The 15,504-nt window shown below is 35.6% G+C and overlaps 1 protein-coding gene across 1 annotated transcript in view; it reads left to right on the top strand.

Moving 5' to 3' along the window:
* LOC150095203 (putative ATP-dependent RNA helicase DDX43) overlaps positions 1-15,504 on the top strand; it is a 282,514-nt gene that overhangs the window by 255,212 nt on the left and 11,798 nt on the right. The window contains exon 19 of the mRNA XM_090409697.1: positions 11,347-11,434. Within this exon, the coding sequence (XP_090265823.1) occupies positions 11,347-11,434 (88 nt within the window). The remainder of the gene's footprint in view (positions 1-11,346; positions 11,435-15,504) is intronic.

Here is a 15,504-nt window from a genome sequence, read left to right as displayed (position 1 = left end):
GCTGGACACATGTAGTTGTATACCTTCTAAGAATTGTTACTTAATTTCTATCTGGTGACTCACAATCACTCTATACAGCTGAAATGAGGCTTAAATAATATTAACAAATTCCTCTTTTAAGACATTCTCTAATTCGATCTTAGTATGATTACAGTAGATTAAAATACATGGTACATAAAATAAAATTGCAATTTTACACATATGCATTTCGAGTTTTACTTCCATTTGCCTCTACATATCTCTGCGAAAGTGGATTTTCAATGCTTCTTCATATCAAAAGAAAGGCAAGAAACAGACAATATTAAGGATCACATGAGATTGACTTTAACTCAGCTATATTTTAATTCAACTCATTAAATGTTAGGTTAGAATTATATTATTAGATTAGAATTATATTCTGAACATTTTATTTTTAATGTGTTTTCTTTACCCTATTAAAAATGCTTTTTTATGCAAATGTGTCAGGGGTTGCAGGTTACTTGGCTATGATAAAAGGGGATCATGACTCAAAAAAGATTGGGAAGCACTGCTTTAAGTGAAAAAGTGAAAGTTCTCGACTATATGAGGACTCATCATAGAATTCTCCCGATAACTGTTATCGACACAATTGATATCACGCCTCTCCTTCATTCATTCATTCATTAACAAACATTTCGCACCTGCTTTGACAATGCATTGTACTCATTACCACCCTCCAACAAAAATAATCGCTAAAAGCCATAATTAAATGCAAGTATATGGATTCCTGGGCAGTCTGTAGCAGTTCAGATATAGGCAATTCCAAGGCTGAAGGTTACATTCTTGTAAACTCTCTGGTAGATTTTGAAACTCTAGTTTCATTTTTTTCTGGCTATAGTAATGATGGATTAATGTCCTTCATGTTTATCATTATTAATTTTAACATGGTTTTATGTAATAATTTCAAGTGCATTTTTTTTAAAACCTTTATCATGAGTGGCCTAGGAATTACTGTGTGTGTGCATGCGTGCAATCCTAGTAATTCTGTATATGCGTTATTCGTGAGGTAGTCATTGAAAATGATAGTTATTTGATTACCATAAACAAATATGAATTTTGTGTATTGTAATGATGACAATGGAGTTATTCAGAACATGGCAGAACAATTGTCTGGCACAGCTAGACAATTGTTCTGCCACTTCTTGTTGTTGAGTTTTTGCAAAATTTTTACACTCTTAGATTGGAGAGTTGAAAAGCTGTATAACTTTAGTAGTCAGATTGAACAGCACATTAAGCAAGTGTCCTTTAGATCAGCATTTCTTAAACTTTTTCCACTCACAATCCTTTTTCACCTGAGAAATTTTTACGTGACCCCGGGTATATAAAATAGGTATACAAATCAAACATTTGCTGATAATAAATCATAAAGAAATTTATTTAAAAATAATTCTTTGGTATACATTTAATTTTATCATTTACATGAAGAATTACAAACGATAGCCTCGAATCTATTAATTTTTGGTCGTTGCGCATTCAGAAACCTTTTACTGTTGCCAAATTTTTAGTGACCCACAGTTTAAGAAGCTTTGCTTTAGATGACAAGAACTTGGGAGGTACCTTATATAACTAGTCAAATAGCAAAGGTGGTAATAACATTGACTAGTAAGCATAAAGAATTTGATTTGCTGAATAAGTTAGTCTTGATCGAACCACATCTTAGCTGTTGTTCTGTGCAGTGACTCTATGCTTGGATAACTGTAATGAATGCTGATGACAAAAAAGATGACAGATTGTTTGAATTACTGAGTAACCACTTTTCAAGGGTGGTGCATCCAGGTGAAAATATTACAGTGACATGAATAGAAGTTTATGAACTGCATATAATTAGGATATTACAAAATCTCACTGAATAATGTCATTATTTATTTCATTCTTTTTGTTATTGTTTGTCACTGAAGACTGATCATTATTTTAGGAGTGGTGGCTCTGGTATTAGGAAAGTTGGTTAAAGGCAGAATTCAGGAGAATAAGTGAATTAGGATTATGATAACTATGGGGATCATGGCTTTATGAAGGAAGGGCTTGTTATGCGCAGTTCAGGTGCATAAGGGAAATGGACACTCCACAGTACTACTTGATTATATAGAGAAACCTGTGGAGAATTCATGACTAAATTTAACACACGTAAACCACAGTAGTAGGTTTTTTATTACATAAAGATTTCGTCCTAGGTATCTTAGGACATCATCAGTACAGTATGGCAATACTAAGAATGACAAAAGAAAGGGCGTGTTGTGGCCTGAACTAAATTAAATTGAATTAAATTAAAATTAATTACAGTTAAGTTATTATTTTACGCAATTTTGTATGACAATTTCCCATACTTTAGGGATGGCAAGACCATCATTGCAGTTTAGATTTGGTCTGTGGAGTAGGGCTTCAGCACTTTCTTGATATAAACATTCATATTTATATGAAGATCTGTGTAGAAGTTTTGTCATTTTCCAATGGATCTTGTGGTTTGGGTTTTCAACTCCATGTTGAGCGAGGCCTGATTTATGCGGTTTGATGAGGCAGATATGGTCTTGATGTTCCGAAATGCATTTAAAAAGTGATCTGCCTGTCTGTCCAAAACAAAAGAGTTTACAGGAGCATGGAACCTCGTATACACCAGATAGTAGCATAGGTGAAAGTTTGTCTTTAGGCGAGGGTAACAAGTTTTGGATCTGGTTGATGGGTTTGTAGGTGGCAGCGAGATTGTATTCAAAATTTTTCAAATTTCAGATTTGTCAAACACACTAAATCAAGAATTCCTACAAGTGATTATTAGTGTCTCAAAAAACTCAGAGATCAAAGCTTTTGATAAAAGCAATATTAACCTACAGAAAAAATACCTGAACCTGTTAAATCGATCTAAGAAAAATATCAATAAATCTTAATGAAGATTTCGTCTTCAAAGAACCTGCCAACTTTAATGTCCAGAAGGTTAAAATAATACTTGGAGACTTTAATTATCAGAGTTTAACATGGGGCTACAAAATGACTGACAAGAATGGTGCTGAGCTGGAAAATTGGGCTGAGAGACAAGAACTGAAGCTGCTCCATGATCCCAAGTTAAGACCATCATTCAATAGTGGAAGGTGGTGAAGAGGATATAATCCAGATAACATCTTTATCAGTGAACAAGTAGCTGTGCAGGCGACGAATATAGTAGAAGAGCTGATACCAAGAACTCGACACAGACCTGTTACTTGTGAAGTCAGAGCCATTATCAATCCAGAGATAGTACCTTTTAAGCGACGGTTTAATTTTAAAAAAGCAAGATGGGACGGATTTGTGAAGGAACTCGATCAGACAGTAAACACTCCTGAAGCGGATCCAAGTAACTGTGAAGAGTTCGTGAATACCATCAAAATAGTATCTCAGCAGCACATACCACGAGGGTGCAGAACTCAATATATCGCTAGCCTTAATGAAGACCAGACGGAACAACTAAAAGAATATAAAATCAGATATGACAAGGATCCTTTCGCTGTAGACACGATTGAGGCAGGTGAAAAAACTGATGGACAAACTCATGGATGGTAGTAAGAGGAGATGGATGAAACTACTGCAGGATTTGGATGTGAAACAGAACAGCAGACGAATATGGAAACTGGTGAAGAATTTAAGCAACGATCCAACTAAAAGTCCAGTTTACGTAACAGAGGTCACGCCAAACCAGATCACTTATCAGCTATTATTGAATGGCAGGACAGACAAGAAGATACTGAAAACCAATCTTATGCGCATTAAAGAGGCTAAGACTAATTCATTAGTCTCTCCGTCCTCCGAAGAAGAACTAAGAAAAGCTATGTCACCTTGAAAGAGAATAGAGCTGCTGGCCCCGGACGACATTCGGACAGAACAGATACAGCGTTTCGGTCCAGTAACCATCCAATGGCTGGTGAAATTGATGAATAGGTGTGTAGAATCTCTTCAGTTGTCCAAATTATGGAGGAAAGCTCAAGTGATAGCTTTGCTTAAACCAGGAAAGGAACCTACAGAGTCGAAGAATTTTTGCCCTGTTTCTCTCCTCTACCACTTGTATAAAGTTTTTGAACGAATAATTCTTTAAAGAATAGCAGCAAACATTGACTAGAAACTTATACTCGAGTAAGCCGGTTTCTGTCCCGGAAAGTCCTGCTGTGGCCAAATTCTGAATCTCATGCAGCACATCGAATATGGTTACGAGAAGAAACTTGTGACTTGAGCAGCTTTTATTGATCTTTCAGCAGCATATGACACTGTTAATCACAAGAAACTGTTGGTCAAGTTGTACCAAATAAAGAAAGATTTTCACCTCATGAATGTAGTTAAAACCATGCTCCAGAATCGACGATTCTACATAACTTTGCAAGGAAAGAAGAGCAGATGGAGAAATCAGAAGAATGGTTTACCTCAAGGCAGCATATTAGCCCCAATGCTCTACAATATTTATACTAACGATCAGCCAACCCACCCACAAGTGAGGAGGTTTATCTATGCTGTTGACACAGCTATATGCAGTCAAGCAAGGAGTTTTGAAGAAGTTGAGAAGAGGTTGACAGAAGCCTTAGAAATACTCTAATTACTATGAGACCAATTGCCTGAGGCCTAACCCAAACAAGACTCAGGTATGCACTTTCCATCTGCGCAACAGGGAAGCAAAACACCAGTTAAACATTGTCTGGAGAGGAAAACGACTCGAACACTACAGCAATCCCAAATATCTTGGAGTTAAGCTGGATCATACCTTGTGGTATAAGGTACATTGCCAGGAACTAAAAGGAAAAAATCTATGCAAGAAATAACATCATAAGAAAAATGACTGGCACGATGTGGGGAGCTCAGCCAGAGGTACTTTGCTCGACGGCTTTGGCACCGTTTTGCTGCAGGGGAGTATGCAGCCCACTGTGGGAGGCATGCGAAACACGTGGATGTGGCTTTAAATGATACCATTAGGATCATAACTAGATGCCTAAGACCAACCCCAGTCAACAAGCTGTATCCCTTAGTAGGCATAGCGCTACCAGGCATAAGACGTCAAGTGGCCGGTGAGATGGAGAAAAAAAGCAGATGATGGACGAAAGACATCCAATGTACGGCCATATCATCACGGCTTCTCGACTCAAATCGAGGCATAGTTTATGCAAAGTACTAAACCATTGATCCATAAACCTGAGTAGCGACGCCTTGTTCTATGGAGGGAATCGGCTCAACTTCAAGAAGCCCCCATAATTAAGGAAGAGTTAACCAAGGGATATCACCTATCCTATAGCACCTGGAGGACTCTGAACTGTCTTAAGAGTGGGAGTGTCCAGATGCAGAAGTAATCTGATGAAATGGGGTTATGCAGATGATGACAGCTGTGATGCCCAAACGGACGAACATCTTTTATTTTGCCCAGATCTAATCGATGTGTGCTCCACGGATGACATTCTGATGGACAATGACAAGGCGATACAAGCTGCTGTTTTTTGGATGGAGAGGATATCATTGGTGTTCCAAACTTGTAAAGTAAAGTAAGTATCAATAAATTACCGACCGAATAATGGATGGTAAACTTATCTAACCGGCCACTAACAGAAGATGAATTAAATGTTCTAGCAAGAGGCCATAAGTTTGCCATTACCCCTAAATGTCTCCCATATCTAGATTTCATACACAACATTGAAAGAAACATCAAGCACCTCCCCAGTATCGAAGCCAACAAACTTCATTTTGTTGGCTTCGATATAATTTTTGATGCCAAACCTTCAGTTTTAAACATTCCACCATCAGAATTGAAAGCTCTTATCTCCTTAAAACATAATAAAAACATAATCATCACCAGAGCCGACAAAGGAAATACTACAGTGGTTCTTGATACTGTTTCATATGACCGAAAAATGAATCTACTACTCCGAGACCGAAATACTTATGCAAAACTGGGCTATGATCCCACAAAAAGACAGCTGAAGAAGCTACTCGATGAAACAACGTCATTAGATGAAGAAACTTCAAAAAAACTCGAAACATACCATGCTAGACCTCCAAGAATATACGGTTTACCCAAGCTTCATAAAAACGTCCCACTCAGACCTGTCGTTGATTCAATTATCAGCCCAACTTACAAGTTATCAAAATTTTTATCAAACCTTCTCCGTTCCCACATAGGCCATTCAACCTCTTCAATAAAAAACTCCACAGATTTTCATTTCACACCAAAATAAAAAACATTCAACTGCTGACAACAGACATGCTAATTAGCTTCGACATCGTCTCTCTCTCTCTCTTCACCAATATCCTCCATAAAGAAACTGTAGACGTCTCCCTTGTCACCCAACTTGGCAGATCTGTTTATAGAACATCTAGAAGAAAAAATCCTCTCATTCAAACCCAAACCAAAACTCTGGCTTCGATATGTATGATATCTTCGCAGTCTGGAGTCATTCTGAACAAGAGCTACTTCAGTTTTTCGAAAAAATCAACCTTCTTCATCCTTGCATCAGATAGAATCCCCACAAGACATCCCCTTTCTGGATTTACACATCCAAAGAAAAGAAGACTGTTCCATCTCCACCTCTGTCTATTGTAAACCGACATTTTCAGGCTGCTACATTCACAATACTTCAGCTCATCATCCCTCTCAAAAATTTGGCATCATTAAATCATTGGTAACCAGAGCACACAGATTATGCTCCTCCGACGATTCTCTAAAACAAGAATTGGAAATAATCAAAAACACAGCCACTCTAAATGGTTATAATCTCAAAACAACTCAAAAAAAAAAAAAAATCATCAGCAATTTCTCTGCACTTCAACCTAGACAAGAACAACCCCATAGGATTCTCATACCTTATATCAAAGGCATCTCCAAACGGCTCTCAAATTATGAAGAAATACAATTGTGCTGCCACCTACAAACCCATCAACCAGATCCAAAACTTGTAACCCCTCGCCTAAAGACAAACTTTCACCTATGCTACTACTTGGTGTATACGAGGTTCCATGCTCCTGTAAACTCTTTTGTTTTGGACAGACAGGCAGATCACTTTTTAAATGCATTTCGGAACATCAAGACCATATCTGCCTCATCAAACCGCATAAATCAGGCCTCGCTCAACACAGAGTTGAAAACCCAAACCACAAGATCCATTGGAAAAGGACAAAACTTCGACACAGATCTTCATATAAATATGAACGTTTATATCAAGAAAGTGCTGAAGCCCTACTCCACAGACCAAATCTAAACTGCAATGATGTTCTTGCCATCCCTAAAGTATGGGAAATTGTCATACAAAATTGTGTAAAATAATAACTTAACTGTAATTAATTTTAATTTAATTCAATTTAAGTTAGTTCAGGCCGCAATGCGCCACTGCATGCAATTTGGATTCCTTTGTACGTACGCTCCCCTTCTTTTGTCATTCTTAGTATTGCCATACTGTACTGATGATGTCCTAAGATATCTAGGACGAAATATTTACGTAATAAAAAACCTACTACTGTGGTTCACGTGTGTTAAATTTAGTCATAGTACTACTTGTTTTTGCAAATGCATTTGACAATGCCCCACCAAAACTGTATTACATAAATTGGTTCCAACCTAGAATATTGGTTCCCATGCTTTTTTCTTTTTTTTTAAATGGATCAACAGGAGTCTAGAAAATTCACTGCTCTTGCAATATTTGTTACATTGGCGAGCCATGATGCTCTGAAGCGATCCACTTACTGGAACATTTTAAGGATATTAAAAAGAAACAAGAACATAAATTGGGATTAGTGTTTCATATGACCCCAGCACCAGGACTGGTGCTGGTCATATGAAATACTAATCCCAATTTAATATAATACCAGGTCCTATATGACCAACACCAGGACTAGTGTTGGTCACATAGGACCTGGTATTATATTGTATGCCATAGTACCACCAGCTACCATGGTAAAAACATTGAAATACTCTGTACACTGACACAATGCAACTAAAATCAAATCTTGATACTTAGACCATAGCTGTGACACCACACTATACCATAGGACATGACAGCATTAACTTCATTCTTTATAGTCTTGTAGTTTATAACATATTTTTGATTTTTTTTTTTAATGAGTTAATGTAACCTTTCTCCTGATGAAGTCCTATGATTTACCGAAAGTAGTAGTTTTTTTTTCCCCTTTATTGTTCTAAATAAAGCAATTTTACTTATCAAATAATGTGTATTTGATATGAAATAATGTATAACCAGTATTTAGATGAACTGCTGCTAAACCATAGAAATTTATGACTGAAACATCATGCTATCCAGAAGAGGATAGTTTGGCTGGGCTATGATTTTCTCTCGTATTTGAAAAATAATGAGTTATCTTTCAAATAAATGTTTCTGCTTTGTCTTTTCTGTAAATGTATCTGTAGGGATATTTTCCACTGATCTTGCAGCTAACAAACCATCCTTTTAGAGGTCAACTGTAAACCTACTCCTCTTTCATTCCATCTGCCTATTTCCTCTGAAACAGATTTCCTGATTACTCAAAACAACACCTTTTGATATGTAATAGGGTCTACAACTTCTTTTGTATAGGATTGGTGTAATAAAAAAAATCTACTAATAGAGATAATCAGATATACTATGTTTTTCTATAAATTAAAGAGACCAAGAAATTATTTGTTTAATCCTTTATCCAAGTGTAAGCAAACAAAAGCTTGCACCTGAATCATTTTCAGTACTGGAGCAACTTGTATACAGAAGTTAATGACTTCACATTACTTGCCTTAGTATTTGCCTTAATACTGTGTTTTTCAGCTACTTTACATATACATGGTAAAAATTAACAAATAAGAACAAGTAATAAAGTAAACTTTTTGTATAAGCATCTTACTTTCTTCCCATAATTATTTTCTGTATTTTGTGTTTCTATATATTGCATTATAATTTGTACTTTGATCTAATTTCTACTGCTATCTTTCTTGATATATCTTTCCAAGTGCTAATGTATGATCACTTCCTATATCTACTGATGTTATAACTCTTATATTTTTTCTCCTGTTATAATATTATCAATTACAGATTTTTGTCCTCTTGTATTGCCTGATGGTTTTTATAATCAAAGGATGTATTTTTTCATAATTTATTATTCATATAAAATTGCAGCAGATTTATTCTTGTCATTGGTTCATCCATATTCATGAATTATTTCTATTAATTAATAAAAATAAAAAAGTAATATTTACCACTGAAATATAAAAATAGCATTAAAATTTATATAATAATGAAATTATCATAGTCTAACCAACGAAATAAATAGAATTTAAAAAAAAATCATCTAAACATCATTCTACTTACTAGATTAATCATAGATCAAGATCCCACAAATACACATCAGAAAAATGTTCATTCTCTGTTGAAGAAACAAACGTTCCACCTTGAATATGGTTCCTCAAATATTCACAATTGATTATCTTCCCCAGCTTTGAATTAGTGTAAACAGTTTCAACCAACAAACTTTCCAAGCAATTAGAAAAATCACTTTATGCCCCTCATAAACTCCTCCTCCACTATTTTATTTAAAAAAAAAATTGTTTCAGAAACTATTTTTAAAAAAATTCACACAACACGATGAGTTTACATATTACATCTCTGTTTATTAATGTACGACTAACAAGGATCCTTGAAGTTGTGAGTCTCTAACCCAAGACATTTCAATTCATGTTTATTATACATGCATGTTATTTTGCATAGTAACAAAAAATATACAAACAGCTAGAAGGGTCTAGAGCTGTCTCCCAATTTTAGAAAAATTTTATTTTTTTTCTTAAAAACTCCAGGTTTGAGTGCAGCTGTACAACATGTAACAATCATACTCTGGAGTTTAGCTGTTCAGTCAAGATTTTATTATTGACAGGCACCTCCATGGAGTCTGACTTATCGTGGAAGATCCAAACTATCCACACAAATATCTATCAGATCTCTCCTTGAATTCATTAACAGACATAGCATTCACAAGTAACTTTGGCAGCTCCTTCCATTCATTCACCATGCTCCAAGTGAAAAATCTGATCCTCACACCCTGGTTAACCACATTAACTTTTCCAGTTTCCAGAGATGACTTCTTGTCATGTCCTTCTTTTTCAGTCTTGGTCTGTCCACTGCTGGACAAAGGCCTCCCCCTTTTTAGACACTTCTTTCTATCTCATCTAGTCCTTGGCTTTCCTCTGTTTCTTCTTCTTCTGGTTGGTATCCAGTTTGTAAGCTCCTTGGTCCAGCATTCTTTCTTTCTTATTACATGGCCTGCCCACTTCCATTTTCTGGTCTTAATATGAGTTAGAATGTCATTTATCTTGGTTTGCTCTCTAATCAAAGAGTTTCTTATTTTATCTTTTAAAGATATCCCTAAGATGTTTCTTTCAAACTTTCTTTGAGCAATCTTCAATTTCTTTTCCAGTCTTTTTGTTAGGTTCCAGGTCTCACTATCATAAAAGCACCGATCAATTACTTTTCCTTTTTTTTTTTTAATGGGATGCCACTCTTATGAATGGAACTTAGTTTTCCAAAAGCTGTCCATGCCAACTGTAGTTGTCTATTGATTTCTGATTAATTGCCTTTATCTAAATCAGAGTTGTCCTAGATAGATAAATTGATCTACAATATCTAATTGATTTCTCATGGGTGATTTTATTGCTGACTTGTTGAACATTACTTTAGTTTTCCCAGTATTTATTTTTAGCCCTTTTTTCAAACTTTCTGTATTGAGTTGGTCTATCATACCTTGGAGTTCTTTAGCTGTTTCAGCTATTATCATGATATCATCTGCATATCTTAAGTGTGAGAGGTATTTCCCATTTATCTTTATACTTTTATTGTTCCAGTTTAAGTTTTTCAAGATTTCTTCTAGTACTGCATTGAACAGTTTTGGTGACAGTGTTCCCTTGCCTAACTCCTCTTCTTATGTTGAATTGAGATTTCTTGTTCTACAGCGTTATGGCAGTAAAATTGTTTCTCTAGGGCTGTTATTAGTTTGCCTTGACTGTGTCAAAAGCTTTTTCATAATCTATGAAAGCTAGAGAAAGGGATATGTTGAATCCATTACATTTATCTAATATCTTATTGTGTGGATGCTGAAACTGTGTTCTATTTTTCATAAGTTTTTTTGTAATTGATAAATATGATCCATAGTAGTTGCTCACCAGTCAGAAATGATCATTCTTAAATAATAATAAAACTAACCAGTGATAAAACAGACATTTAAAGAGTTTTTGTTCTCAGATATGGTGCTGCTGCTAAGCAATTTTGTATGGAAATTTTTATTTACTTGATTTTCTTTTGATTACAATGACTAAAATTAATTATTTAAGAAAAGATCACATATGACTTTTTGTGCTACTTTTAGAAAAAGAGGAAAATCTATCACTCTTATAACCAGGGATGACTGGAGACAAGCACGTCATTTGATTGACATTATGGAAGAAGCAGAACAGGTTAGCCAACCATGTTCAAAATAATTTGTTGATTTTAGGTTTTAGTGTTATATATATAAATAATACTGAAAATATTTTAAGAAATTAAAACATCTCAAACTATTTTTTTTACAAAATGGAAATATATTCAATAATTGGTTTTATAATGAAATATGGAAGGTTTTTCCTCAGGGATCCCCAAGCATTAAGTGACAGCACTCCTACTTAGATAATTGTGTGGAGTTGGTATTGTGTTGATCTCAGTATATTCTGAAGAATGACATAGGGTAGGTTATAGTTATTACTGCTAAATAGTGTTTATTAATACAGAGAATATGGAAAACAAGAAAATCCTTCTGTTTTGTAATATATGTTAGTTCCTCTAGAGAAGTTACAAAACCTGTAGAACAACAATAAACAAATGGTTAATGAGAAAGGAGAAACCTGTTAATGTGTTTATTTGAAGAACTAGAGGTTACTGCACTTGGAGGGGAGGAACAGTGTTAAGAAGGCTAATTGGAATGAAAAACAGAATGAGAAGTTTGTTTGGTAGGTTTGAAGTTGAACAATATATAGCCATGGTCAGTTGTATGGAACAATATCCATGAAGCACATCTAGAAACGACATAACGGAGATTGTGAGAAAAAAAAAAATGACTGCAGTAGGTTTATGGGGTTTGAGTTCATCACTTAAATTGATCGTTCACTTTCGGGTAGCATCAAGCATTTTTAAGGAGGGTTTTGTTGCACCATCTCAAAATGTGAATAGTATTCCAAGGTTGGGTTTTTATATTTTGGTTTTTTAAACTGGCGAGGAATTCCCAGTCGATACAGACTGAGCCGTGCAACCTGCTGTGATACCTACAGCATGCAACGGTCTTCATTTTGATCCAAATAGACTGACATTCTCAAAGAATATTGAACAATATAAGAAGCAAATTTATATTCTAAATCTGATAATTTGTATTACTTGTACTTGATAATACGCACACAAAGATTCTTCACCAAAGATGCTCTTTCTGTAATAAAATGGGAAGATTAGATTGGAAAATATTTTTCTTTCATCTTATTCTACCAAACAACATGAAATGGAAAGTCTCTAAATGCAGTGTTAGGCCTAATTCGTTTTCCTTCCAGTGTGTATTATCCACCCTCGAACTTCATCTTTTGTACGTCATAAACATGTCACTTTACCAAAAATAACTTTCTCTGTATTCCACATGTTACCTTGATAGCCAAAGGAAAGTAGTTCACAGCAATGGTGGTTGTGTATTTACTCCAGCTAGTCTGCTCTTATGAATGAAGACAGCATTGGGATGTGAAGGGGAACAAGAAGAAAATCAGACTATTGCGATTGTTATCTGACCTTTTTTTGGAATCTCTCTCTCTCTCTCTGGGCTACGTTTCTCATTTTCTTTGGTGTAAAAAGATTCGTTGGTTATTCATTATGCCACTCACTGAAGACTTGCACCAGACAGTCCCTTCCATGTTGGGTGAACGTTTCTTTAAGAAAGTGCCGAGTCATCTCCAGACATGAAGATTTTCTGCTTTAAAAAACCAAATCCCAGTCCCTATCCATGAACTAAACCAATTCTTCAATCATACAAAACTGCATGCGGACAATGAGATTGATAAATTAATGATTTCTGTTGTGATTTCTCTTGCTGTGTGGCACTGCCAGAAAACCAGCATTGCAGAGAGAGAGAGTTTTTTGGAATGCAGCGACTGACTCGTCCATGAGAAGAAATTAAATTTTGTTCCTCCAAGTGCATGTTTCGTGAAATGCTTGAAATGCCTTCGCTAGTTCGATTATTCGGCTTCATTAGCGCTGCAAACTGCTGCATGGGATTTCTTTCATTTGCTCTTCGATATGTCGCAAGCCCAACGTTAATCGTGCAATGGCACCTCCTGAAATCTGAACGAGATTACCAGTGTTTTCACACCATAAATGCACAGCTCATCATTTTTTGTAATCCCCCCGTCTGCTAGGTCATTGCCTTCCTTTAGACACTTGCGAGTGACATTCTCATCCGTCACGCACATAATAAAATCATTTATAGTGTTAATTCCACTGGGATGTGACGTCATATTCTCTGACAGTTTTTGCACGTGTATATTGTCAATTAATGATATTGTGTCTACTTGGTGGTCAAATGATTGCCACTTATGTCCAACAGGTTTCACATATGTCGATTGTAATTTCAACTGCTGGACACATTAATAACGTGATCGGAGAAAACAGAAGTCAGAAAAATATAGAAAATCCTAAATTAAAAACTTAATTTTTAAAAAAAAAACATGCTTACGGTTGATTTCATCATCATCAAATTGCTGCCATGTACCCTCAAGGGGTGTACAGGATATGATAATACTACATGAAAAATTTACATCATTACTAACTTCCTGTCTACAATTTTCCTCCAAATTAATCTGTTACGTGTCAAGACTCCAACATTATCAGATATTATATTTCTGTCATCTAAGGAACTTTGTACAGTATCAATCCTCCTATATCTTGGTCTTCTTCTGGGTCGTTTTCCTGCCAACCTAGCAGAGAACACTTGTTTTGCTAATCTTTCTTCGCCCATTCTGTTTAAGTGACCATACCACCTGAGATTAGCTCTGCTAACGCATTCCTGGATGCTGACAATGTCAAGTTCTTTCCTAATATCCTCGTTTTTAATATGATACTGCCATTGATCCCATCTGTTCACGCCTATAATCTTTCTCAGGACTCTCATATCTGTGGTCTCTAGTCTTTGGTCAAGTGTTTTACTTCTGACCCAGCTCTCAGATCCATAAGTTAAAACTGGTTTGAACACTGTCACGTATAGCTAATTTAGTGTTCCGACTAATTTCTCTCTTATTCCATATGAATTTATTCAATTGACTTCCCACCATACCAGCTTTGCTGATTCTGTTGTCTATTTCTATATTTAATTTACCATCTTCACTAAAAAGCGTGCCTAAGTAGCTGAAATGTTATACTTGTTCCACAGGTTCTCCATTCACAATGCAGTTGATATTTTCAATGATTCTGCCTATTTTCATTGTCTTTGTCTTTTTATTGCTGACCTTCATACCATATCTATTACAACAGTTATTCAATTTAGTCAGAGAATCTTGTAGCGGATTTATTTAGAAGTATAACATCATCCACATAAAGCAAAGAGCTGATATTAACATCTCCAATTTTGATATCATGTTTAATACCACCTTCCTTAAGGTGGTATTAAACATGATATTCATAACGTGATCCATATAGATAATTAATAACAGAGGGGATAATGTACATCCTTGTTTCACACCAGATTTAACATTAAACCATCTTCCTGTATGTCCCTCAATTCTAACTGCTGACTTACAACTCAAATAAAGACTAAGTATTGCTTGATATAATGCCCCATGTAGCATATTAAATAGCTTGGCACCTTGTGATATGCCTTTTCCAAATCGACAAAACATAAATACAGATCTTTGTTATATTCCCATGATTTCTCAACTATCTGTCATAAGGTGAAAATCTGATCCTGGCAGTCTCTATTTGGCCTGAATCCAGCTTGTTCTTCAGCAAGTATCTCTTCCACAATCCTTCTCAACTGTTTCTCGAGTATACTTGCATATATCTTACCAGGAACACTCTGTAATTCTCACATTCAGTTTTATTTTACTTTTTATATATGGGTACTATGAGAGCTCTACTCCAATTATCGGTAATTCATCCCTCTGTTCAAGCTTTCTGAACTATGCAGTGCAGCCACTGTAAGACTTTTATACCACCATACTTCAGCATTTGTGGTCGAATATAATCTACTCCTGCTGCCTTTCCACATTTCAAGCCTTTGATGGCTTTTCTACTTCAAGTAAGGATATGTATGCCTGCTGAGTATTTTTTTACCACTGTGCTATCACTGCCTGTTTCATTTCGCAATTTTTCGAAGTAATTACTCCATACTTCAAGGATATCTTTTTCTCCCGTTTTCATGTCACCTTTATCATCTCTAACTCCTTTTATAGCACTCTTTCCTCCATTTCTAAACTTCTTCAACAACCTCCAGAATATCTTACCACCTTCTTGATATTTATTTTCT

Source organism: Typopeltis vanoorti, chromosome 20 (genome assembly GCF_054136105.1).
Source record: "Typopeltis vanoorti isolate ZY-2024b chromosome 20, IOZ_Tvanoo_1.0, whole genome shotgun sequence".
Classification (NCBI taxonomy): Eukaryota; Metazoa; Arthropoda; class Arachnida; order Uropygi; family Thelyphonidae; genus Typopeltis; species Typopeltis vanoorti.
This window is presented reverse-complemented; position numbering and strand designations above follow the sequence as displayed.